This window comes from Pelobates fuscus, chromosome 13 (assembly GCF_036172605.1).
Source record: "Pelobates fuscus isolate aPelFus1 chromosome 13, aPelFus1.pri, whole genome shotgun sequence".
Taxonomy (NCBI): Eukaryota; Metazoa; Chordata; class Amphibia; order Anura; family Pelobatidae; genus Pelobates; species Pelobates fuscus.
Window position 1 is genome coordinate 70,984,131 of NC_086329.1, and position 27,319 is coordinate 71,011,449.

A 27,319-nucleotide genomic window follows, 5' to 3' on the forward strand; every position below is an offset into this window, starting at 1 on the left:
CAGCGAAGTCCATCCATGTCTATCTCCAGCTTTAAATCCTATCGGAAACCCAGTCAAAATCTTTGAATAGCTCCAGCTCTACATCAGATAGTGACTCAGACTCGCCTGGCGGTGTCAGAATGGGGGCGCATGATGTGTACATTCTATTAAAGTAGCGGACGTCGTCTGGTCCCTCGATGGATGGTACGCATGGCGGAATGACACTCTTAAACAATAATGCGAACCAGTCTATTTGCTGTTAAAAATTCAAAAAGTTTAAGGGAAAAGGATGAGGAAGATAAGTAGTGTGTACTCTTATACAATCAGTAAACTAAGAATATAGAATACTAGATATGAAAATAGGGGTGGCTTTTCCATAGGGACAAGGAGATGCTGGGTATAATTTTCCTATGATCCCTGAATGATTAAATATAAAATACCGTATTTATCGGCGTATAACACGCACCTTATTTTCAGAAGGAAATTCCAGGAAATTTCCCCCCCTTCATCCCATAGTGCTCCCCCCCTCCCATAGTATTCTCCCCCCCCTCCCATAGTATTCCCCCCCCCCTCCCATAGTGTTCCCCCCTCATCCCATAGTGTTCCCCCCCCTTTCCATAGTATTCTCCCCCCCTCCCATAGTATTCTCCACCCCCTCCCATAGTGTTCCCCCCCTCATCCCATAGTGTTCCCTCCCCTTTCCATAGTATTCTTCCCCCCCTCATCCCATAGTGTCCCCCCCCTTTCCATATTATTCTCCCCCCCCCCATAGTATTCTCCCCCCCCCCCCCCCCCCCGCATAGTATCCCCTAGTGCACTTTCCCTCTTGTCCCATATTTACTTACCTGTCTTGAAGCGTGGGCCGGCTTCACAGCGTACACCGCGGTACTGGAACTTCAATTTCAGGTACTGGTTTCCGGCGGGACTGAAAGGAAGTGTGCACACAATGTGCACACTTCCTTTCAGTCCCGCCGGAATCCGGAACCTGAAATTGAAGTTCCAGTACCGCGGTGCGCGCTGAACACCGGCCCACGCTTCAAGACAGGTAAGTAATTATGGGATATCGGCGTATAACACGCACCCACGATTTTCCCCCTATTTTCAGGGAGAAAAAGTGCGTGTTATACGCCGTTAAATACGGTACATGAACTCCAGAAATATTGTATATTTGGTTAAAAATCTCAACTAAAACCTAATATTTATTTAGCTGCTAGAATGTGTCTTTCTATTTGACATACTTTAAAAAAAGGGTGGCTCTTCAGATCCCAGGCATCATTCTCGCTGGCTCCTAGACGGACTTTGGGATCTTTATGCAAAAGCTGTAAAAGAAAATTTAGAAAAATGGAAAATGTTATTTTAACTGAAAAAAAACTGAGAATTAAAGGCATTTTCTTGCAGGTTCTGTAAAATCTTATTTTATGAGCTCAGGCTGTATACGTTAGTACAGAGCTCAATGAACAGAAGGCACCATATCGCCATGGCATCGTGTTCTGGTGCCCGGACATAGCTCTGCCCTGATCGATGGTATTAGTCATGCTTATTATTTCATTCACCACATGGAATTCTAACCTGTTTTATTCTGTAACTAGATCCATGTGTTTGTGACTGCTTGTTGTTCTCTGTTACAATCTAACACACCGAATATTCACACAGGACCAGCTGTGTTTCCAGAGCCTTACAAATCAAACTGCCCGAGCCCACATTCACACACAATGGAATCATTATAGCATGATAAGCCATAAGAGTAGTACTGCTTAGAAGCAGGAACTTTAATCCTGGAGGGTCCAAGAACGAGCTAACTCAATCTATCTAAATTAGAAAGCACTATGTGTTGGCAACTTACACTTCTTAATATTGATCGTGCTTCTGCAGTCAGGAACCTCGGATAGTGCGGCGTTGAATAGACAATATTATACCTCACCTCTCTTCTGTTACCTGAGAAGGGATACTAATAGAAAAACTACAGTTAGAAAAAGTGCAGGGTTGGCATGGGATCTACGGTGGGTAATGTCTAATGTAAATGGTTTGCCAAAGCAGAACCAATAAATATAATATAAATAAACTGAGAGAGTATTATAGGGTTAAAATTAAACAAAGTGGACAGCACACTTGTGTGATATGAATCTAGAAAAAAAACATTCACCACAATAGTTAACATTCTAGTGGTGTGTGCGGATAAATAAATAAGGACATGGGCATGTCGGGGGACACAGAGAGGGGAGGAAGGTCAACAAAGCACTGGAGCCAGTGTTCGTACAAGCCCTGTCAGGGAGAGCGGGGAAGCAGGGCAAGAGCACAAGCAAGAGTGTTTGCTGAGAAAGTCACCCAACGATCGTCCAGACACCAGGTGAACCTGCAAGACAGTTGACTCCAGGGATATTTCCATCCCACATATGTTGAATTACCTGAGCCAGTTGCACATAGGCTCATTAAGTGTAATGCAACAATAACATTATTTTTTATATTTATTTTATGTTCAAACTGTATTACACTATTTGGAGTATTTCCCCTTACAGAGACATTTGGGATATCATATACATGGTATATTCCTTATTTTTTTACCCTTACACACCACTAGTGCTCACTATTGTGCTAAATGTTTATTTCATAGATTGATATCACACAAGTGCGTTGTCCACTTAGTTTAGTTTTTATGTCTGAATATATTTGTAAAATTTACTGATTGTTTTCACTGTGGAGATTAGCAGCACTTATCGTTACATCTACACAGCGCCTGTTTGTACCATACATCTGTTTTTTGTTTTTTTTTTCTATAGGGTTAAAATAAGTTTGGATAAAGTGAAGAGGGAGTTATTGGGTTCTGATATTTAGATACACAGTATAATGAGCTGTAGTAGTTATGGTGCTCAGGTTTCCCTTTAACCCCTACCAGTCTACAGTTTGAAATGCTATCACTATTATCAATGGACTGTTTGACATCACACAAGGTATTTTTGGTTTATAAACGAGGAATCCTACAAATTGGTAAAAATTAGCTATTCTTACCATTCCACACAGCATTATATAAATAACTGCACCGAGACTCCACCAGTCAATAGATGTTGTGTATGGTTTACCGCAAACCATTTCCGGTGCCATGTAATGCAGGGTGCCACAATATGTTCTGTCTTGTTCTCCATATCCCATCCCTCAGAAAAAGAGAAAAGATAAATGTGCATCGGTAAATATACTGATAGATGTTGACACTTCCTTTCAGTCCCGCCGGAAACCGGAACCTGAAATTCAAGTTCCAGTACCGCGGTGAGCCCTGTGCTGCCGGCCAACGCTACAAGACAGATCTGAGACTTTAACTTATAACAAAAGACTAAGACAACATCAGATGGTACAACATCAGATTCCCAGTAGACAGGAATAAGCCCTATGAAGTATTGGTAATTTTAAATATTTTAGAGTGCTCTCACCATTTTATATTTCACTTTGTTTCACTTGTATATGTGTTGAGTGGTGCACATAGGTGATAGCAGCACCAGATTTTCACTTTTCCCAACACTCTGTTTCTATTGTATGATACAGATAGATGTTGCTGATATACAGTATATGTTATAAGTGATATTAGAATATTGCTGCAAGGAGTTGGTGCATTGCAGCTGCAGATTCTCTCTGTAATTTTGTATAAAGTTTTACATGGTGTTTACGAATCTGTGGCTGACAAGCCAACCAATCAGAGTGCTCTAATGAGAATTCAATGTGTGGGAAAGCCTTTATAAAGGCAATTCCCACTTTAAAGCTTTATATTGCACTAGCCCTCGCAGGACAAAGAAAGATTTATTTAAGTTGTGTCAGGTTTATAATTTTGTGGGCAGGTTTTTGCAATTGGGATTTGTAAGTGTTACATTGCAGGATGATGGATACTAAAGTAGCCTTTTTGGGGCTGAAGATAAGATTTACAAGAAAAAAAGACTTCAGAAGAGAAGTATAATTTATTTTCTTTCAAAGATATTAGTTTTAATGCCTCCCTCCCAATTTTATTATAATGAAAGGGGTTGGTAGGTGTAATTCATTGTAAAAGAGGGGATTGGGGACCCAATAGTGACAATCAATTTTGGGGGAGGGTTGGACAATGGCATGTTCAACCCCCATTGTTTAAAGGGACACTATAGTCACCAGAACAACTACAGCTTATTGAATTTGTTCTGGTGAATAGAATCAATACCTTAAGGCTTTTTGCTGTAAATACTGTCTTTTCAGAGAAAATGCAGTGTTTGCATTACAGACTAATGATAACTTCACTGACCTCTCCTCCGATAGCTGTTAGAGATCATTTCTAGGTCATGGCTGCCTAAAATGCATCCAAACATTCAGTGTCTTCTCCCTCTACATGCAGACACTAAGCTTTCCTCATAGAAATGCATGGGTTCAATTAATCTCAATGAGGAGATGCTGATTGGCCAGGGCTGTGTTTGAATTGTGCTGGCTCTGCCCCAGATCTGCCTCCTTGACAGTCTCAACCAATCCTATTGTGAAGCATTGTGATTGGCTCTGGCAACAACTTCTGATGATGCCAGCAGGCAGCTTGCTAGTCTGAGACAAACAGCATATGCACAGCTACAGCTTCAGGCTTGAATACAAGTAAGATTGTGCTATATTTAGGGAGGCATGAGGGGCCCAGGGGGGCTAGATGGTGGTTTTAACACTATAGGGTCAGGAATACATGTTTGTGTTCCTGATCCTTTAGCGCTCCTTTAAATATTTAGAGCCCCTACCCAGCACTAATGAATGTGGTGGGGACATTAGGTTCTCCCAGTATAAAATGAGTAGCCTTCCACCAACTGTCGACCTGCATTATTGATTTTTAGCCCCCCACCAAATGCCTACAGGTGGGGATACAAGGGACTATGTGCTCCCAATTATTTACTATGGACATTGGCTGCCCAGTCACTAGTTTTAAACAGTCCCTATGGCAGTTAAGGGAAGGGGGAGGTTTTAAACTTCCTTATAGTCATATGGGGATCTTAATGGTCCCCACAGGGTTTTTATTTATATATTTTGACCAACTGCAACATAATTAACCCTTGCAGTTGCCAAGGCTTTAACTATTTTCATTCTGGTTTCTATAAATGCCTAGGGGAAAGAATTTTGGAAAATTTCGCTGCATTTCTGACAAATTTCAGTCAGATGGGTTTGCCCCATTAAGTACGAAGCCAATCGGACTTTAGTGAGTAACGGTTTGTGTTTCATACATACTTTTAATTCGGTTTGCAGTTGGATGTTATCTGAAGGTAAAGTAAAATTCTGCAACTTTGTGAGAAATGACTTTTGTTTAATATAAACTAATTTTTACCTTGTTTACTAAGACCAAAGTCTGTAATTTTGGCAAATCCATCTATGTCAATTACAATGTTTTCCAATTTGAGATCTCTGGATTTAAAATACAGAAAAATAGTTTTTATTTTTTTCAATATCACTAGAGGCACTTGAATTACATGGTTTTTTTTTTTAGCCTTTTTAAAGATTAGATTTAAAGACTTAACTATTATAAGACAAACAGTTAACATAATAACATAACTAATCAATCAAACCACAGACACAGCATTTTGATCACAATACATTAAAATAACACAGATAATATTTATGGGGACACTATGTATGTATACATTTGTTATACACCTACCCTTAGAAGGGTGACTTGATGCTGTCTTTACAAAATTGTGTCCAATTCAGGTACATATACACATAAATACAGAAGATATAAAATCTTTTACCTGAATTGGACGTACTACACGCAATTTTGTTAAGACAGCATCAAGTCACCCTTCTAAGGGTAGGTGTATAACAAATTTATTGAATGATCCACTCCTAAGGTGAACTGCTGTTAGCGTTTTTCCCTTTCTATTTTACTATACAAATTTGTGGTGGGTGAAAGGGACTCCCACCAGAGTGTTGTAGCGTTTTGCAATTTACCATAATCACTACCTAAGCGCCTGCAACACACAGCTCTTTGTTCACTATGTATGTTCAACTTTATTTTTTCCTGTACACTTACCTGTGAACAATATCGTTTTGATGCAAGAAATCCAGGCCGAGCACACAACACGCCGCATAAAACCTGTAGAAAAGAGAATAAGTTAGTTTCATTTTAGGGAAGGAAATGAAGTTTTTGTACCATTGAAAATTTTGATTCCACCAATCATGTGTCAATCTGTGCTCAGATATATTTCCTGCAATGTCTTGTATCTTCTGTATTAACAGTCAGCTTAATCTGTTTTTGATTTTGTTTTCAAATTTCTAGTCCACCTTAAAGGAACACTATAGGGTCAGGAACACAACCCTGTATTCCTGACCCTATAGTGTTAAATCCACCATCTAGCCCCATGGTCTCTCTAAATAGAGTAACATCATACTTGTATTCAAGTCTGCAGCTGCCTCTGACCCTGATCTGCCTGCTTGGCTGACATAGTTTTCCCATAGGATTGGCTGAGACTGTCAAAGAGGCAGATCAGGGCCAGCACAAGCCAATCACAGCCCTGGTCAATCAGCATCTCTTCATAGAGATGCATTGAATCAATGCATCTCTATGAGGAAAGTTCATTGTCTCCATGCAGAGGCACTGTACACTGTACAGCACTTTCCCATGAAGCACTTCCAGCTGCCATCTTAGGAGTGGCCAGTGAAGTTATCACTAGGCTGTAATGTAAACACTGCATTTTCCATGAAAAGACCGTGTTTACTGCAAAAAGCCTGAAGGGAATGATTCTACTCACCAGAACAGATACAATAATCTGCAGTTGTTCTGGTGACTATAGTGTCCCTTTATTAAATTTGGTTAGGATGTCTAGCTTGGTGTCACGAGTCCATGAATATTGCCTGGTTTTCTGATCTCTGCAGTTTGGTGCAGTACCTCATACTGCCAACACCTTTCTGTGGTGCTGTTGCAGGCTGCTGTCCTCAGACTGAAGAGATCTGACTGTCCCCAGCAGGCCTTTCCTTAGGATGATGTTCTCCCTATTTAGTGTAGCCCAGCCCTTTCTGTGTCAATTCATTGGATTTGTTCAGGAGTTGCTCCCTGTGTCCTGCTCCTGGAGATCCTGTGTCCAGAAGGTCAGAGACCCAGAGGCCTCCAGTTTCCTCATATTAAATTTCCCTTTTCTCTTGTTTTGCATTTGTGTTACCCACTTGTTTTCGTGTAGCTAACATACTTGTTATCTTTCCTCATTGCTTTGTATTTATATGGGTATTAATTTCCTACTTACGGTGATTGCTGCTGCAGTCAGCACCCTTTACCAACCAAACTGCGACAATCCGTTTCCATAATCCCAAAACTATTGTTACTTACACAGCTCTGGTTGTGGAAAATGGCTGAAAGTTGTTGTTCCTAATATCGGTCATTAAGTCCCCACCAGCGGCATACTCCATTAAAAAACAAAAATGACCCTGAGTCTGGAAACTTGCCAACATGTTAACAAGGAAAGGATGCTGTACTTCGCTCACAGTCTGTAGGATTTCCTTTTCACATATAAGCCTTGGAAATAAAAATGGAATAATTCAACTAATCACTTTTTTTTTTTGCTGTGCAAATAATAACATTCATACTTGTAGTGCCACGACAACATTTACAAGCCTAGCAATAAGAAATTGTATAAAGCTTCAGCATGGCATGTAGAGTAAACGCACATTTTTAGAATATAGTAATAACAAGCTAGAGTCATGTCTGGGTATATATTAAGATAGAGGCTTGCTAACGAGTAGCTTGTCCAGACACGGTGACAACTGATGAAGTAACATAGGGTAAGAATGCTAAATCACATGCTAAGCCATTACCCAGAGGAGTACTACTGCATCTAAAAGCTCTACCAGAGTGTCTCATCCACACAACATAAATTATACGAAAAAAAAATACAAAAAAAAATGTAAGACTAAAGTAAAGTCAATGATAACATTTTTTGACTGAACAGCTGAAGGCAGAATGGGAGTTGGAGTCCTTCAGGAATCCCAGCAAAGCTCATACAGGAGGTGTAATGGCTATATGCTGTAGTGAGTCCCATGTTTAGCCAATTCCCAGTCTCTGGATATGAAGAATAGCTGTAATAGAACGGTGAGGCAAGGCAACTCCATAGCCCCAGGCCTTTGTGTAGGCCTGGATCCCTGATCCACGGGCTTGAGAAATGACAAAGTTGAAGTCCTTCCCATCTAAGGGACAGCAGAAGAGTGGTATGGTTTATCGCTGATTGCTGGTGTGGTTGATGCAAGGTGAGTAAGCCCTTATTGACCTTCAGCCCAGGAGTATCGTGGAAACGAGGAGCAGTTGCTTGCGGTTGAGTAATGCCCACAGGGTCCTGTCACCATCTCGCGTCTGTCGCCTCTGATCTCGAGATCGGGAATTCAGCCGGGACAGTTTTTCTCGGGCTGTTAGCTTAGGCCAGAAGTCGTTAAAGATAGCTTCCAATATTATCATAGAGTGCTCAACGGGGTCACTCCAGGGCTACTCTGTCATATTTACAGCATGCCCCTGATGGGAGAGTACCTCCACCATCCTGCATTCAGAGTTGCGTTCCAATACACTGCTGTACGATTCCAGACAGGTGACAGGTAGCGCAGTGGGGACCGGGATAACCCCCACCAGCCCAGGGGGGACACAGTAGGTCTTTGCAAGAGAGTTGTGCTTCACAGGTCAGAAGACTGGCCGCCTCTCCTGCCTGGTGCCTTCACTAAGCCTCATCGGCTCCGCCGGAGATAAAGGCATCGGCACCTCTAAAAACCGGACCGTACCATTCAGTGTTAGCAGCTGGTAGGGCACCGAATGTGTTGATTGTGAATGCAGATTGCCTCAAGAATAGGCTTAAAATAGGAGTATTGTGAGGAGCACTGTCAAGATGCAAATAGAAACATGGAATGTGACCAATAAGAACCATTCGGCCCATCTAGTCAGCCCAATTTTCTAAATACTTTTATTAGTCCCTGGCCTTATCGTATGGCTAGGATAGGATTATGCCTATCCCATGTATGCTTAAACTCCTTTACTGTGTTAACCTTTACCACCGCAGTTGGAAGGCTATTCCATGCATCCACTACTCTCTCAACAAAATAATACTTTCTGATTTTATTTTTAAACTTTTGTCGCTCTACTTTAAGACTAAGTCCTCTTGTTGTGGTAGTTTTTCTTATTTTAAATGGCAACCAGCTACCATGAGGCATAGGCCTTGCCCCCAATTAATCACTTTTTTAAAGGCAACTCTTGCACACAAATAAAAACTGACAAATAGTATCACCATCCAAAAAAATAATCAAAAAATTAGGATGATAAGTACCCTCCATTTACTGACCTTGGGACTCTTTTAGTTCCAGTTATGTCTTGTTTTTTTTGGGCTTTTAAAGCAAATTTGCTCTTTGTACGCTTGTACTCAACAAGCAGAACCTGAAATGCAAAATACATATATATATATATATATTGTTACCTAGCATTTATCTTGACACCTTTTATATTGAAAGTGGAATTCACACCATAACCCACCTTTCCAAATGCTCCTCTTCCCAGCACACAGAGACAATCAAAATCCTGAATGCTCAGCCGAGCTCCTTGCTGAATACTGCAAAGAAAAGAACACGTTTTAAATATATTTAAAATTACATACAGTCCCCTCCCCCATGAAAAAACAAAGACCCAAAACAAAATTCTACTATAACACACAGTATACGTTAACAGCATTGATGAGAAAGATGAATATCTCAATACCCAGATGATGATGATGGATTTTCCACATCTGCTTCTGCCAATGGAACAGCGTCACGAACTAAACCCTTTGGTGGTCCAGTGGTTTCTTCTGCAATGTTATCAATATCAATAACTGCATCTTTCTCTGTTGATGTTTGGATGTTTTTTTCCATATCAGTAGCAGCACCAGGTGGTGATGATTCCACTTTCTTATTGTCCACTGCTGACACTTGAGGCGTGTCAATTACTACAGCCTGCTCTGGAGCTGGTTGGATTATCTTTTCTGTATCTTCATCGTCAGCTGGCAGCAATGGCTTCATGCTCTCAGAGTCCTCTACTGGTAGTGATTGAGGATTAATAGCTGCATCCTCCTCTGGAGGTGGTTGGATTGTCTTTTCTGTATCTTCATCGTCAGCTGGCAGCAATGGCTTCATGCTCTCAGAGTCCTCTACTGGTAGTGATTGAGGATTAATAGCTGCATCCTCCTCTGGAGCTGGTTGAATTGTCTTTTCTGTAATTTCATCAACAGCTGGCACCGATGGCTCCACGCTGTCCGTGTCCTTTACTGGCAATGGAGTAGGGTCAGTAACTAAATCAACTTCTAGAGCTGGTTGGATTGTCATTTCTAGCAAGCTTACAATAGCTGGTGGTAATGGTTCCATGCTCACAGAGTCCTCTACTGCTACTGGCAGTGGAGCATTGTCAAAAATTCTAGCTTCCACTGGAGGTGGTTGGATAGTTTCTGTACTAATGGTGTTGATAGCTGGTAGTGTTGAATCCACATTCTCAGTGTCCACTACTGGTACATTGTCAATAGTTGTAGCTTCCACTGGAGGTGGTTGGAAGGTCTCTTCTGTAATGGTATCAGCATCAGGTGTTAATGGGCGCATGCTCTCAGTGGCTACTGGCAATATAGGATTGTCAGTAACAACATCTTCTTCTGGAGCTGGCTGGATGGTCTTTTCCGTTTCAGTATCCACAGCCGGCGCCGATGAATCCACGCTCTCAGTATCCGATTCTGGCAGCGAATGAGCATCAATAGCTGCATCCTCCAGTGGAGCTGGTTCGGTGGTCTCCTCTATAAAAGTAGCACAGAACATAACTTGAGTATTGTATATGATACACAGAGATCAATAATGGATTAATTGCTTACATCATAATCCAAAAACTCTAAAGTAAAAGCATAAGAAAAAAAAGAAGGAACACAATCTCCAAGCCTAGAACTTTATTTGAATGTATTAATTGTGAGTTATGGTTTATAATATTACAATAACCAATAATACCAATGTCGTTAATGGGAATGGCATCCAGTGAAAATGATGATCTTCAGGTAGGTATAAGTAATTTAATCTGTGTATACTGTATATGTTATAAGATGTACATCCTGCAGTATGGTTGTTAGAATGGATGTATATGTATCAGTTTCTCTACCTGTAAGATAATGAAATGTGAAACCCCACACTGGTTACTGAGTGCATTCACACTGCTTGACAAGCTTGATGTGTTCTATCACACTGGGGGCTAGTACTGGGGTACAAGGGTTCGCCGCTTGTCAGTAACCAATCAATAATCATTTCTGCCTGATAGATGCCTTTAAAGGCCCATGGGCAGTTTGCTATTTAATACGAGGCATGTTAAACATACACTTACCTTGTTTTGAGGAGATTAATTTCTTAATTGTTTGAAGCTTTGGCCTTTTCTGGGTGAAAGGACTGGAAAACGTCACCTATTCCAAAACAAGGTGAAAGAGTTAACTGCAGGAAGTAAATGATAATATCTTATTTTGCCAAACCAACATAAAAACAGACACACAAATGGAAAAGTAAACAGCTTCAAATCTGTTCTTCTACAGCTAATCACAATAAGTGAAGCCCTTTATTTAGACAGTCTATAACTTAATATAGTGTCCTTTATCTAAAAAAGTCAAAGATTGCTAAAGATGCTATAAGTGGTAATGTAGGTAATATGACGTATATACAAAGGTTTATTCAATAAATGGCAAATTGCATGAATTGAAAACAGAGTCCCTTTAAGCTAAAAATCCAAGTTACTACTATTGCTGACTTAAGGAATGCTTTCAAATCACCTATTGTTACCTAAGTTGTGCATTTCAGTTTACACTTCAGTACAGTTTGATTTATATTTATACACTTATTCACTAAGTGTGAAAATCCACTATCTTTTAATTGTAAAGTTGTGTAACGTAATCATTCTTTTGTTTTCTGTATTATTACATTAAAATATAACTATAAATTTATCGTGGCCAGAGATTGGTTCTCACCTTGATGAAAAGGGTGCCCTGTGGTTCCAGTTGTAGACACAGTTCCTGTTTGGGGTTCAACAGGAATTCTTCCAACTTCAGAGTCTTTGTGGCACACAGTGATCTCTGATCATGCCAATATAAGGATATTTCTAGCTCCCGAGACTATGTAAAAATTAAATGAACAATAGTTATTTAAACAAAAAAAGTTTTGGGCCAATCATGTTTTCGTAAGGAACCATTTCCACACATTTAAACCACATGTTACCATTTTCACATTAAAAAAAAACAAAATTATTTTTCATCAATATATTGAGGTTAGTAAATGAATAGATATAAATTTGTTTAAAGTGTTATATTCTTTGCCCTATTACTAGCCACACTACTAGTCTTCCATGTGTGTGCTTGACACAGCAGGACTTGCTAACTTTGAGAGATTAATCGCAGTTCATTCCAGGTCAGGTGTACAGAGCATTAAGCAGACCCAGAAGTGGTGGGTATGTAAACATAAAATCAGTTTGCACCTATAAATTTTCTATCCACATGGCAAGCTTGTTTATTGGGGAAAATAAGCAATTAAACAACGTGGTTAGTTAATGCTTGACAGAATGCCTTTAACTAAAAAGTTATAAAAAGTCAAGGTGGCAAATGTTTTCTAAAATATGCAATATATCACAGATTGTTTAAAAAATCCTTTAACAATATCTAGAGAAAGATAAACTAACCCAATGTTCAACAACTCTACATTTTAACTGTCTGACACATTAAGGTCCTAAAAGGTTTAGAAAAAGGAGTTCAATTAGACAACTCTTTACAGGATTTGAAGATTTATAACGTATTAATTCTACCTGGGGCCAAAAATGAATTCAAGCTAAAAAAAAAATAATACACGCATGCCATATGTACCTTATCTAAATCCAGTTTAAATGTCTTATTCCAGGATGGGTTAGAAACAGTTTTCCAACTTGTTGAACCCACTGGAATATGATCGATCTTCAGCTGAGTACGGACTTCACCTGTAAGGAAATTTCAGGAACTCAACTTAAAAGGTTAAGAGTATTTTAATTTAAAGAACATTTCTACGTAGCTTTGGTCAATACATAGACAATATAAAGGTTCATCTATTAGCTTTACACAAAGCTCTAGAGGTTTGCTTTCATCAAAGGAGTCTAATCTCCTGTATTCTGTAAAAAAAGCAAAAGAAAATAAAAAACTAGACAACTTTATAGTCAGCCAGGTAATACAGTCTGAATATAAGCAAAGAGATATATGTGAAATAACACTAGAACCAATTCACTAAAAACATGTTGAAAATGATGTTCCTGCTGTCGGTCTTTTTTGTCTAACAAATAATGTAAAGAATGGAGTTTGTACGATGAGTGAGTCCAAGTTTATATGTGGGTAGAGTAGTTTGGTGTTGACCTGCTACAAATTTTGAACAGGATATAGATCGATATTGTGGTTTTGATTTTCATTTGGATAGCGATGTTTATTGTAAATACATATTGGCCACAGATTTGGAAGAATTGTTTTACAGAGGTGTCTTCAATAAATAATTTGTGTAACCAATCCAATAGAATCAGGTAAGTGAGTTTACGATAAATAAGGCCATTGTAGGGCATAAGGCCCGTCTACCAACTTAAAATGTAGTTTGTGAGCTGCTGTATAGAGTAATGTTAAAAATGTCTTATTATGGAACAATGGCCATCAAACGATCTGAACAGGTGTTGCAATGTATAAAGCTTCTTTTTCTTTTTAAAACTACTTTGCTATACATTGCAACACCTGTACAGATTGTTGGCTGACTAAAACGGTCTACTTGGTTTTTTACTTTGGAGCAGCGCCATTTTTTTTGTAAATCTCAAGACTGAGATATCTAATGGATTTCCCTGATTCTGAATAGTCTCACTACGCTAACACGTGGAAACCTACAGCATGACAACAATGTGGGACTAGGAGGTTTCCCACTGCAGCCTCGGTTTGGCACAATGGAAGAGGTCCCATGCTGCAGTCTTGGTTTGGCACACTGGATTAAGGAGGTACCATGCTGCAGCCTTGTTTTGGCACACTGGATTAAGGAGGTACCATGCTGCAGCCTTGTTTTGGCACACTAGATTAAGGAGGTACCATGCTGCAGCCTTGTTTTGGCACACTGGATTAAGGAGGTACCATCCTGCAGCCTTGTTTTGGCACACTATATTAAGGAGGTACCATCATGCAGCCTTGTTTTGGCACACTGGATTAAGGAGGTACCATGCTGCAGCCTTGTTTTGGCACACTGGATTAAGGAGGTATCATCCTGCAGCCTTGTTTTGGCACACTGGATTAAGGAGGTACCATCATGCAGCCTTGTTTTGGCACACTGGATTAAGGAGGTACCATGCTGCAGCCTTGTTTTGGCACACTGGATTAAGGAGGTACCATCCCGCAGCCTTGTTTTGGCACACTGGATTAAGGAGGAACCATCCTGCAGCCTTGTTTTGGCACACTGGATTAAGGAGGTACCATCATGCAGCCTTGTTTTGGCACACTGGATTAAGGAGGTACCATGCTGCAGCCTTGTTTTGGCACACTGGATTAAGGAGGTACCATGCTGCAGCCTTGTTTTGGCACACTAGATTAAGGAGGTACCATGCTGCAGCCTTGTTTTGGCACACTGGATTAAGGAGGTACCATCCTGCAGCCTTGTTTTGGCACACTATATTAAGGAGGTACCATCATGCAGCCTTGTTTTGGCACACTGGATTAAGGAGGTACCATGCTGCAGCCTTGTTTTGGCACACTAGATTAAGGAGGTACCATGCTGCAGCCTTGTTTTGGCACACTGGATTAAGGAGGTACCATCCTGCAGCCTTGTTTTGGCACACTATATTAAGGAGGTACCATCATGCAGCCTTGTTTTGGCACACTGGATTAAGGAGGTACCATGCTGCAGCCTTGTTTTGGCACACTGGATTAAGGAGGTACCATCCTGCAGCCTTGTTTTGGCACACTGGATTAAGGAGGAACCATCCTGCAGCCTTGTTTTGGCACACTGGATTAAGGAGGTACCATCATGCAGCCTTGTTTTGGCACACTGGATTAAGGAGGTCCCATGCTGCAGCCTTGTTTTGGCACACTGGATTAAGGAGGTACCATCCTGCAGCCTTGTTTTGGCACACTAGATTAAGGAGGTACCATGCTGCAGCCTTGTTTTGGTACACTGGATTAAGGATGTACCATCCTGCAGCCTTGTTTTGGCCCACTGGATTAAGGAGGAACCATCCTGCAGCCTTGTTTTGGCACACTGGATTAAGGAGGTACCATCATGCAGCCTTGTTTTGGCACACTGGATTAAGGAGGTCCCATGCTGCAGCCTTGTTTTGGCACACTGGATTAAGGAGGTAACACCCTGCAGCCTTGTTTTGGCACACTAGATTAAGGAGGTACCATCCTGCAGCCTTGTTTTGGCACACTAGATTAAGGAAGTATCATCCTGCAGCCTTGTTTTGGCACACTGGATTAAGGAAGTATCATCCTGCAGCCTTGTTTTGGCACACTGGATTAAGGAGGTACCATCCTGCAGCCTTGTTTTGGCACACTAGATTAAGGAGGTACCATCCTGCAGCCTTGTTTTGGCACACTAGATTAAGGAAGTATCATCCTGCAGCCTTGTTTTGGCACACTGGATTAAGGAAGTATCATCCTGCAGCCTTGTTTTGGCACACTGGATTAAGGAGGTACCATCCTGCAGCCTTGTTTTGGCACACTGGATTAAGGAGGTACCATCCTGCAGCCTTGTTTTGGCACACTAGATTAAGGAGGTCCCATCCTGCAGCCTTGTTTTGGCACACTGGATTAAGGAGGTATCATCCTGCAGCCTTGTTTTGGCACACTGGATTAAGGAGGTATCATCCTGCAGCCTTGTTTTGGCACACTAGATTAAGGAGGTACCATCCTGCAGCCTTGTTTTGGCACACTAGATTAAGGAGGTCCCATCCTGCAGCCTTGTTTTGGCACACTGGATTAAGGAGGTATCATCCTGCAGCCTTGTTTTGGCACACTAGATTAAGGAGGTAACACCCTGCAGCCTTGTTTTGGCACACTGGATTAAGGAGGTACCATGCTGCAGCCTTGTTTTGGCACACTAGATTAAGGAGGTACCATCCTGCAGCCTTGTTTTGGCACACTGGATTAAGGAGGTACCATGCTGCAGCCTTGTTTTGGTACACTAGATTAAGGAGGTACCATCCTGCAGCCTTGTTTTGGCACACTGGATTAAGGAGGTCCCATCCTGCAGCCTTGTTTTGGCACACTAGATTAAGGAGGTATCATCCTGCAGCCTTGTTTTGGCACACTGGATTAAGGAGGTACCATCCTGCAGCCTTGTTTTGGCACACTAGATTAAGGAGGTACCATCCTGCAGCCTTGTTTTGGCACACTGGATTAAGGAGGTCCCATCCTGCAGCCTTGTTTTGGCACACTGGATTAAGGAGGTATCATCCTGCAGCCTTGTTTTGGCACACTGGATTAAGGAGGTACCATCCTGCAGTCTTGTTTTGGCACACTGGATTAAGGAGGTACCATCCTGCAGCCTTGTTTTGGCCCACTAGATTAAGGAGGTACCATGCTGCAGCCTTGTTTTGGCACACTGGATTAAGGAGGTAACACCCTGCAGCCTTGTTTTGGCACACTGAATTAAGGAGGCTTTCTTGCAGTTTATACTCCACATATATTGAAGTGCTACAGTTTCCTATGAGGTTTGCTACATAGACCCTCCTGTGTTATACACCCCTGGGTATGACATTATGTCAAGGATTTTACTGGTGATCTGAGAGGTGGGCCTATCTTATTTATATATTTTTTGTCACACTATTCCATGTTTTCTACTATACAGTAACGTTTGTGTAATATTGTATTTGTTTAATACTATTAGCATTTATTATGAATGTACAGGATTACATAATAATGTACTGTTATATATCACAATGTCATTGTTAGATACATGTATTAATAATATTTAATGGCAATTAAATGGATGAGAAAACTAACCCAAAACATTGCATTAACAAATAATCAGGAAAGTCCAGAGCATAAAATTGAAAGTCAGGCTGTGAGCTGTGTTCAAGTCTCAGAATGGTAAAGCCGCAATCCCAAAGAAACAATGAAATCATCAATGAGTAAAGTAGTCGAGATCTCGTCTACTGATTAGATAAGACGATAATGTAAGGGGTGTTGTGAGCCAGTATTCTCCCCATGGACCAGGAGGATGTTTCAAAGGCAACTTGTAACTTGTTTAGAGGAGGATATAAAGTTGACAGATAGGATTCCCAGCTTGAAGAATCTTTGGTAAATGTTTCCTTCACTTTTAAAGTTTAGAGTCACTTCATTCAGAATTTGTAAAATAATTTGGTGGAAAAAGGCAATTGTGGAGGGATATCTGGAAATATGTTTTGTAAAACTGATCTCCTTGACAACACTTTCAGTATTGTGATTGATTGGCAGGGTCTTTGTGAAGGACGGAGAATCCTATTAGATAATAATATTTGTATTTCGCCTCCATTCTCCCCAAACAGGAACATTGCAGAGTTAAAGGATCCAAGATTCCTATACAGACCTTGTCTAACCATGACCAGTCAAATGTTACTGGACTATGATTATAAATTCTGTCAGTAAATGGTGGGATATGTAGTTTAACAATTGTAGCAGGGAAAGGTTCGATACCCCAGATATTGAGCACTGTTATTGAGCGTCACTGTACACATAACGGGATTAATAAGATAAAAATCACTGTACTAGAAAAGTCAAAAGTCTCTTGGATGTTCTGATTGCTGCCACGGTTGTTTCTTCTGATCCGGTTCATTAATAAGAATCTTCCTCGACGTGGACTCCTGCCAGGGAGAACATCTGACGGGTCCTTTAGTCTGCCAGGTACATTCTCCAGAATACCGTGACAGCCCTTTACTCGCACTTTCAGAGTACCTGTCAAACAATCAGAATAAATATTGTAACAATGGCTATAAGACTTTCACATTGATGTTAAAGAAAACTTTGTGTTTGGTCTAAGTAGCACACACAGAATATGAAATGATTAGGCAGCTTTTACATCTTTATCAGAATATAAATCAACCAAAACTGAACTTACAAACAGATAAAAACTCAGTAACTTCAGTTAGTCCCTGCTTGGTAGTCAGACAAGGTTTATCTCACTGGTGCCATTAGAGAGGAAACGTATACTATTTGCATTATTAGATATTTCTAAACACTCACAGGAGTAATTCAGAACCAAAATGCAACAAGTCCACGCTATACAAGTTGGAACCCCTCTATGCAAAGTGAACAAGGAGTCCACGTCTGGATTAACCTTTACACTTAGTGGGACTCTAAGATAATAAAAAAAAAAAAAAGTAAAACTGAATTCATGAGAATACCAAAAAAGTGCAAATTCTCAGTAACATGTCATTTTCACATATTCAGATGATTATAAACTGTGTCTTAGACCGAGTAAGTAAAGTCATTTATCTAATTTCCCATTAGTAAAATATTCCTCAACGTGTAATGCTTAACTTGTTTACTTAGTTTATGCTATTAATTCACTCAATAAAAAGTTATGCAGAAAGCTAGCTCAGTACATTTGGAAGAATGATGCTAAGAGTTACATATTGTTATCATTTAAAATGTCACCGGTCACATTTAAACTTGCATACACGTCACATAGAATAAATCCTGCTGGAATATCAGTAGGCTAACTGTGAGTTTCCTCCAGTCAGACTTCACACAGATGGAAACATGCTCGGATATTTCAATGTTAAATATTCTTGTTTCGTTTATTCCCAGATCTTTCAGAGACAAAACAACTTACCGGTTAGTGCTATGGACTTGGATTTGACTGAACCAAGGGACAGTTCCTCGGTGGTTATACTCTTCCTATGGTGGCCATCAGGAAGTTCTTTCACTCGTTCCTGCAAGGAATATTTAAGGAGGTCCAGCTTTTCATTTGACGCCTGTAGTATTGATTGTGCCTGTTAAAAAGTGAAAAAAAAAGATAAAGGATCAACAGAACGACAGACATTATCTGCTGGCAAAAATATCTGGAAGCTGCTGTCTAACATGAGCTGATGTTCAAGGTTAGACACACAAGTCCTACAAGTGTGGCTCATACTTTCACTGTATTTATAAAGGGTGTTATAATTCCACATCATGTTCAATGTATAAAACTCAGGATTAATCACTAAAGTCTGAAATCTGAACTGCAAATATTTAAACTAAAAATAGTGATCTGGAGAAATTCCATCTCGGCTTTAGTCAGAGCTTATCTAGGTTTGTTTCAGTTTGGTAATTCAGATTTTTATTTCCTACAAATCAGTTTATTGAAAAAAACCCGTATTTAACTTAAATGCTGAATGGAAAAGAAAAAACTAGTTAGCATAGATTTCCATAGATTGATATTATGCTATTGGCTTTTAATAAAACTAATGGGAATTAAACAATTGGGAGAATTTTAAATAAAGCACCATAGAGACAGAATAAAATACAGAACAAATGGACCAATAAAGACTTCAAACAATTAAGGTCTCAGAAGAGAGAATATAAATTATTCATAAAGCAGATTCTGTTGGCGCTTTATAAGTCATAATACTATACCATGGCTACTTGGCTAATGCCAATAAACTGCAACTTCCAACCCCTTGACAGACATTGGAGGCCCATTATTCATTCTGGGGATGAAATGGTTAAGAGAATACACTTTGTAACTGACCTCAACAAGCGGCTTTCCATCCAATTTCTGGATGGCATGTTTGGCTCCTTCAGCCACGGCACGCTCGATCGCAAATCGGTGGCTCAACTCCTCAATGCGTTTCTCCAATGGACTTATTGTAGGTGTTTCTAGGACACAAATTATTAAATTTTATTATATTAATGGTAAAAAGGAAATCGACATGGTAGTTTCAGGTGTCACAGTATTAAACGGGTAATTTCTATAAGGTTTCTCTACATATTTCTATATGTCTCAGTGCACTGTTTCAAACACAAAACATTTTAACCGCTTTCCGACCACAGACAGAAATTTCCCATCAAGCTTGTCATTGCCTAAAGGAACCTTGATGGAAAAGTTCTGTAATTTATTAAAGTTAACCCTGGATCACCGCAATCGCGGGGTTAACGCTCCTCTGGTCTGTCTCGGTATTCAACGCAGACTGGGAGCCCCCGATCGCACTGTCCCTGCAGCTGTGATCGCTCTGACAGCCTCTGACTCTTCCGCGGCCAGTGTGAAGTGCATGGAGACGGATCAGTGATGATCTGCTTCTCCCTGTAAATAAAAGTTTTTAAGTTAAATCCCACCCCCTTTCACCTGCTTTAATATAATTAACCCCTTTCATGCCAATTGATCACTGACTACAGTTGTCAATTGGCAGGGACTACATTTTACAGTCATCAGCTTTTTATTTTTTTAAACCCTGAGGGTTAATTTTTATCTTTTTGAATCCTCAGGGGTTATATTTATTCTATTAATTCATTAAAATATTTTAAAATTATATATTTAGCTAGCTGGGGTGGGCGGAAAATAGTGGGGAATTGGTGAATTCGGTGTTAGGCTAGCTTGCCTGCTAAAGAGCTCCAAAGTGGGACACGGACACATCAAAACACCATGAAAATTCACACTTAAAAACCTGAACTTGTCACGTCTCGTTTACAGCACTGTAACATCACAAAATAGTGTCTAGGTCATACATTGGGCATATTGGTTTACTCAGAAGATGTAACTGAGCATACTTTTGGGGATATTATGACAGTGACACATATCAAGTGTAAGAAATTTTTTTTTTCCTTTCACCACAAACATTGGCATAAATTCGTAAAAAAATGGTGACAAGTTAGGGCACAATATACGCCATATAAAATACCCTGGGGTATCTGCTTTATCAAATGAAAGCCCTTTGTGGGGTTATTTAAACAGTCAAACTGCTATAATACTCCAAAATGAGACATAGGCCCGTCAAATCATTATATGAAAATTCTAATTATAGAAACTGAAATAGCCTTGTCTCTTATATGGCATTGTAGATTCACAGAATAGTGCCAAAGGCATACAATGGGGGTATCGTTATACTCAGCAGATGTAGCTGAACACAATAGCACACACTAGCTTTACGAAATACACATTACAAAACCGTTGTTATTGGTGTATATGCCAAAATAGAGAAAAAAAACACTTTTACTCCAATATTTAGCAGAGATTGGCGATGAAATCGCTACGTTAAAAGTGTCAAAATAATCTTGGGTAAATAGCCTGTTATAATAAAACACAGTAAAAAAGGAGGAATATTGGTAAAAGGTGCTCAAATCACCAAGTGTGAGTCACTCCAAATCACACAGAAAGTGTATAAAGCAATATCGTAAATAGTATGGTGAGAGCAAGTAATTATACACCAAATATAAAATAGATAAAATATATTAAACAGGCAATATTACCATATGTCTTGGATGTCCTAAAAATATAAAATAAAGGACATAGTATAGCCTGTATAAAATGAATGAAATGAAATAAATATAAAATTGACCACTCACGTGGTGCTGAGCCTTAAATAGCGGCTCAGACTATAAGCGCCTTTTTATAATTTCCTGGAGACCGCAATGCTGGAAAGGCAGGTTAAGTTTATCTCTGTCAGAATCCCCTTGTGTCAATTGATGAAAACCAAGTCAGGAAGTACAGGAACAAACTTTATTTGCATAGCATAGCATATAATGGAATCTCCCAAGAATATTGCACTAACGCGTTTCGACCGTTATAGTCTTTATCAAAGTGCTGTAGTGTGAAACAAATTTAGCGTTTAAATACATTAAAAAAGGCGCGCATTGTGATTTCTTCGCCGGTTTACTTCCGGTTTCCGGCTGTTACTCCTCGTCATTTAATTTCCGGCTTCCGGTCACGTTGCGTGTCACAGGGCATTTCCGGGTCAGCGGTCATGTTCCCTTTGCGTTCCAGCGAAACTCTGGTTCCGGTCAGCATCAATGAGTTTTTCTCAAATATCTTTTGTACCATGTCCATAATGTAAATAAACAGTGTAAAGAACATCCATTTTATACATATTTATCCATGCTTTGTACTGCTATTCGGAACTTTGGTGGGGAAGCTTATTGGAATAAAATATTTTACTAATTTTAACACAGTAAAAATTATTGAAAAGGATTACATATATATAAGAATATGTCATATCACGGAATATATAAAAACAGGCGAAGAAATCACAATGCGCGCCTTTTTTAATGTATTTAAACGCTAAATTTGTTTCACACTACAGCACTTTGATAAAGACCATAACGGTCGAAACGCGTTAGTGCAATATTCTTGGGAGATTCCATTATTTGCAAATAATACAAGAAATAACATTTGAATCATAGCTGAATTCCCTTTGTCTGACACTTCCAAGAGCTGTATGTTTCCCCATAAACCTAGCTTTCTATAAGAGAGCAGAACACAAACCACATTCACAATACACAGAACATATGACATCACTGAACCTTTACCTTTATGTTGGAGAATCAACATGCGCAAAATTTCTATTTTTCTTTTGCTGTCATGGAGTATTTTCTGAGCATCACTGAGATGTTTCTGATCCTGTAAGCAGAAAAATCAAATGGATAATTAAGATAAACAAAGACTGGACGTTTAGGTTTATTACCCCACACCGCCATGTATACATGAGCTAAGTTTAATTTTCACTGTCCCTTAAAACCCTTTTGAAGAGACAATGAAGTCACCAAGGCGCTTAATCTCAGTGAAATGGCCTGGGTGCAGAGTTCCTTTCCCTTTTAATCCTGCAATGTAAAACATTGCAGGTTTTTTTAGAAGTTATTGCTAGGTTAAGTTCACCTTTAAAGGCTGTCATACTGACAATGATTAGAGGTGCTTCCACAGCAACAAGTAAAAATCGGTCATGTGTCACGGAAGCTCATAGAAAAGCATCAGATCTCCAATGCAACCCAGGAGGAACATTGGATTGGACCATCAAGAATAATGCCACGTTTCCTCACTGATGTTGCGGGATGTAGAGAGGTGGAAAAGGTAAGCAAAACTTTACTATTATTTTGTATTGCACATGAGGGGAGGGGGACGATGACATGTATTTGACTAAGATCCAGCGCACTCATCCATTCACCAAATAGCAATCTCAAGGCTCATATAATGTAGTCGCTTTATTTAAAAACACCTAACCTGGGCAAAAATAATGGGAATTTAGTTACAGTATATGATCATACATTGCATAAGCCTGCCACAACGTCAATGTACCCCATTCTTGGCTGGTCCTAATCTAGCAACCTAATGTATGCTCTTATGAGATTAATCCACCTCAACTAGGCAAAAACATTGGAGTTGTGGCAGGCTTATGCAACGTATGATCATATAATGTAACTAATCCCCCATTATTTTTGACTAGGTAAGGTGATTTTAAATAAAACGGCTACATGTTAATACTTAAATTATTGTTTAGTGAGTGCGCTGGATCTTGTATGTTGTATGAATTGGCCCCAGCAGCACCCTTATAAGTATGCATGTTTAGATGAGTGCCTCCCTCTTGGTTTCTTGTATTTGACTAGGGACAGGGGCACCTCAGCATTAGGGATACAGGTTTGTATTTCTAACACTGTAATGTTCCTTGCATTTCTCCTCTATTGTTGGTCTTCACCTAGAGATTTAATATATTTCCCTCTTTACCACCAAATTACTTCACATTTTCAGAACGGACACACTATTTACAACAACGGCAAAAGGAAAGCTAACAAAAAGGATTTAGCAAATGTGGAAACTATACATCAACATATTGTACCCCTCCGCTATTAACAAACTATTTGAAGACAACATCATGGTAGATGGAGAGGATGTTAGGGAATACTCGTTTACCAATCTTTACCTTGATCCCTACCTTATCTGAAATGCCAGCCCCTTCTAATTAGACAGAATGTGCTCTCTGGGACGTTTCAATTTATCCTGTATTTTACTTTCATTCACTCTTATGGTATTTACTTATGGCTGCCTATTCCTTGTACATCCTTTATATCCTTTGCTATCATGTCTTTCCATGTTTTTTTTCTCACCCATGGTTTTTGTTTCTTATTTCTCTTTTACCATCCATTCACCCCCCAATATGTCCTGTAAATACATTGAATCAAACTAATTAAAAAAAACGAGAGAGTTGTGTATATCTTTGCACTTAAAAAAGTGGAAGGAAGAGCCTTGTACTTTTCAGCTGAGAGAGAGCCATAGGAGAACTCCACAAAATGATGTCTTTAAATTTCAGTTCGATCCAGGAGCAGAAAGAGTCCATCAGCTCCCGGATCCCCAGCCTGCTATCAACTAAAATTAGCTAGGAACCCATCATGAGTGGGAAAAAGTCACACATTGCAGAAAGTGGAAGGAGTTTTCTAAAATATAAATTAATAAAGATATAGTTGATCTTTAAGATGAAATAAAATATGTCCAACATACTTTGGAACGGCCGGTAGAATACGCCTTTATCAGCTTTTCTGCTTCGCTCTTAACTTTGAACTCATCTTCGAGTTGTTTCTCAAAAGTGGCTAACTTGTCCTCATCTGGTGAGGAGCATGAATCACTATCAGAAGCAACTGGAATCTGGGGACCATCTGCAAATTAATAAGATAAAATCAAAATTACAAATGGCAGCAGACAGTATCACTCAATCGAGGTTAATGAAAGACAGACATCGAAAAGTAAAACCACGATAGCTGAAGCCAGTCATGATAGCAGCATCTAGTCTACAGTAAGTCACAAAGTGGATATAAAAATGGTGTAAGCAGGTTAATGATGGGTAATTTGGTTACTTTAATGGGATATGTGATATGTATCCAATATATATTTATATATTTACATAACACACACACAAACACACAAGGTGTTTTAATGTACCTGGGTGTGCCCCTGCTCCTTGCTCGATAACATCGATTACTTGTGTTCCGCTGACCTGAAAAGGCAGAAATTAAAAGAATCAGAAAAAGTCTCTTTGCCAGACGAACAGGATCACAAGTTATTTGTGGCTCTCAGTGTGGTTACTATGTGCTGGATTGTCTGCGAGGACTCTCTGGTCCTGTCTGGTGTGGTAGACTCTGCTTCTATTGATCTGGTGCAGATTGCCTGTTCCTGTGCTGTTAGTATTAGTGTCTCAATGCTGTCTTTCAGTCCGGATATATTTTTTATATACATATACAGGATATATGTGTGTATAAGCATCCTAATAACAATACTATATAGTACTTTCACTTGACATACCACTAACTGAAATGAATAAGGGTCAAGGAATTCATACCACAAAAACCGATACAGTAACCATATGCTGTCACTGTGCTTTGGACATTAAAACTGGAGCCATGAAAGGGTTAAATATTGAAGAAAGAATAAAATGATAGACCTGAGTGTAACCTCCCCAGTGTTCCCCATTACTAATCAGATAACATGTTCAATCTGTATTCTCTTTATCCCCCATCCTGGACTACACTGGGGATTTGGTTAACATAATAAAACTCTCAGTTAATTATATGTAGAACTGGAATCTTATACAGAAAATCAAGTCTTTTACTTACATCACAGCATACACATGGAAAACAGGAAAAAATGGTTCTACTATTTGCCATCTTTAGCCACGTGATCACCACAGCAGCTAAGCAGTGACTACTGTCTAAGCAGTGTGTACTGACTGAACTGTGCTCAGCAAGGATGATGTCACAGTGATGTCACAGCGAACAATCAGATGATCTGTAGATATCTCTGCCTTTCTATACTCCGTATAGGAGGAAATGCCCTAAATACTTAAAAATATAAATAAACTGCATTCCCCAGTGGAAAGTAAAGTTTAAACACACACACACATATATATACAGTGAAGGAAAAAATAATTTAATCCCCTGCTGATTTTGAAAGTTTGTCCACTGACAAATAAATAATCCGTCTATAATTCTAATGGTATGTGTATTTTAACAGTGAGAGGCAGAACAAAAAAAAAAAAAAAAGTCCTGAAAAACGCATGTCAAAAAAGTTTTACTTTGATTTGCATGTCAATGAGTGAAATAAATATTTGATCCCCTATCAATCAGCAAGATTTCTGGCTCCAAGGTGTCTTTTATAAAGGTAACAAGATGAGATTAGGAGCACTCTCTTAAAGGGAATGCTCCTAATCTCAGCTTGTTACCTGTATTAAAGACACCTGTCCACAGAAGCAATCAATCAGATTCCAAACTCTCCACCATGGTGAAGACCAAAGAGCCGTCCAAAGATGTCAGGGACAAGATTGTAGACCTACACAAGGCTGGAATGGGCTACAAGACCATCGCCAAGCAGCTTGGTGAGAAGGTAACAACAGTTGGTGCGATTATTCGCGAATGGAAGAAACACAAGATAACTGTCAGTCTTCCTCGGTCTGGTGCTCCATGCAAGACCCAAAACACACAGACAAGGCAACAAAGGAGTGGCTCAAAAAGAAGCACATTAAGGTCCTGGAGTGGCCTAACCAGTCTCCAGACCGTAGTCCCATAGAAAATCTGGTTTTACTTTGAATCCTCAGAATTGTGGCTAATGCATAAGTCATAGTTATAAAAAATGGCAGAGTAAACCCTTTCACTGGATGGCGCCAATTGCAAAATATGGACAATGTAGGGGCAGAAAAAAAAAATATATATATATATTCAGCTACGAGTAGTCATTATAAATTTGAGATGATTAACCTGTGCCATGTCAGGTGTGAAAAGTTCTTGCCCAAAGACACTGAACTGAGCTGCTCCGGGCGAGAATAGAACCTTCCATTTCCTGTTCACTCTCGGTCAGAAGAGGCGTGGGAATGTCTGTACTCGCGAGGCACCTTTACGTACACTCGCGGGTATGTCTGTACTCGCAAGTGTACTTAAAGTGAGTGTATGCAAAGTGGGGTATGCCTGTATATAGTAGTATTTACCCGCACTAGTGTTCTTTCTGTGTTCCTTTATTTAATGCGGATAGTAATTTTTTAATAGTCGCTAAGAAATTTCCTGTATGGAAATGAAATGTTGATATTTTTATTGACTTATTTACATGAAATAAAGGAATACAAAGATAGTTATCTTATTAAAATATATATTTTTTCAGAGGAAAGTTGCTATTATTTTAAAATCTAGGTAAAACTCGCTTAAAATCGAAAAATAGATACAATTTATTTCTTACTAAGGAAATATTCAGTGAGTATAAATGTCAAACTTTGTTCATTAATAAATAAAAATAGCGCTTGTTCCATTTGATCAGGACAGTAGATAGAACGATACTTATTGCGCACTAAAACTGTAACAGCGTAACCAGAACCTTTTCTACAACACTCGCCATCTTCTCCCATTACAGCCATGATCTCCACAGACATATCAACCCTAGAACCAGCAGCCACCAAATCCAT

At 39.5% G+C, this 27,319-nt stretch overlaps 1 protein-coding gene across 1 annotated transcript; it reads right to left on the bottom strand.

Annotated features, from left to right (window-relative positions):
• Window positions 1–31: 31 nt before the first annotated feature.
• LOC134582610 (serine/threonine-protein kinase N2-like) lies at window positions 32–27,319 on the bottom strand. Its single transcript, XM_063439276.1, has 19 exons — window positions 27,266–27,319; window positions 24,817–24,871; window positions 24,379–24,533; window positions 22,419–22,509; window positions 19,648–19,775; window positions 18,751–18,910; window positions 18,521–18,536; window positions 17,685–17,905; window positions 12,816–12,925; window positions 11,931–12,074; window positions 11,300–11,375; window positions 9,671–10,727; window positions 9,393–9,524; window positions 7,274–7,459; window positions 5,984–6,046; window positions 5,282–5,358; window positions 2,986–3,128; window positions 1,218–1,298; window positions 32–235 (listed from the first exon to the last, which is right to left on the bottom strand). The coding sequence occupies exons 1-19, from the start codon at window positions 27,317–27,319 to the stop codon at window positions 32–34; spliced, it is 3,153 nt and encodes a 1,050-aa protein (XP_063295346.1).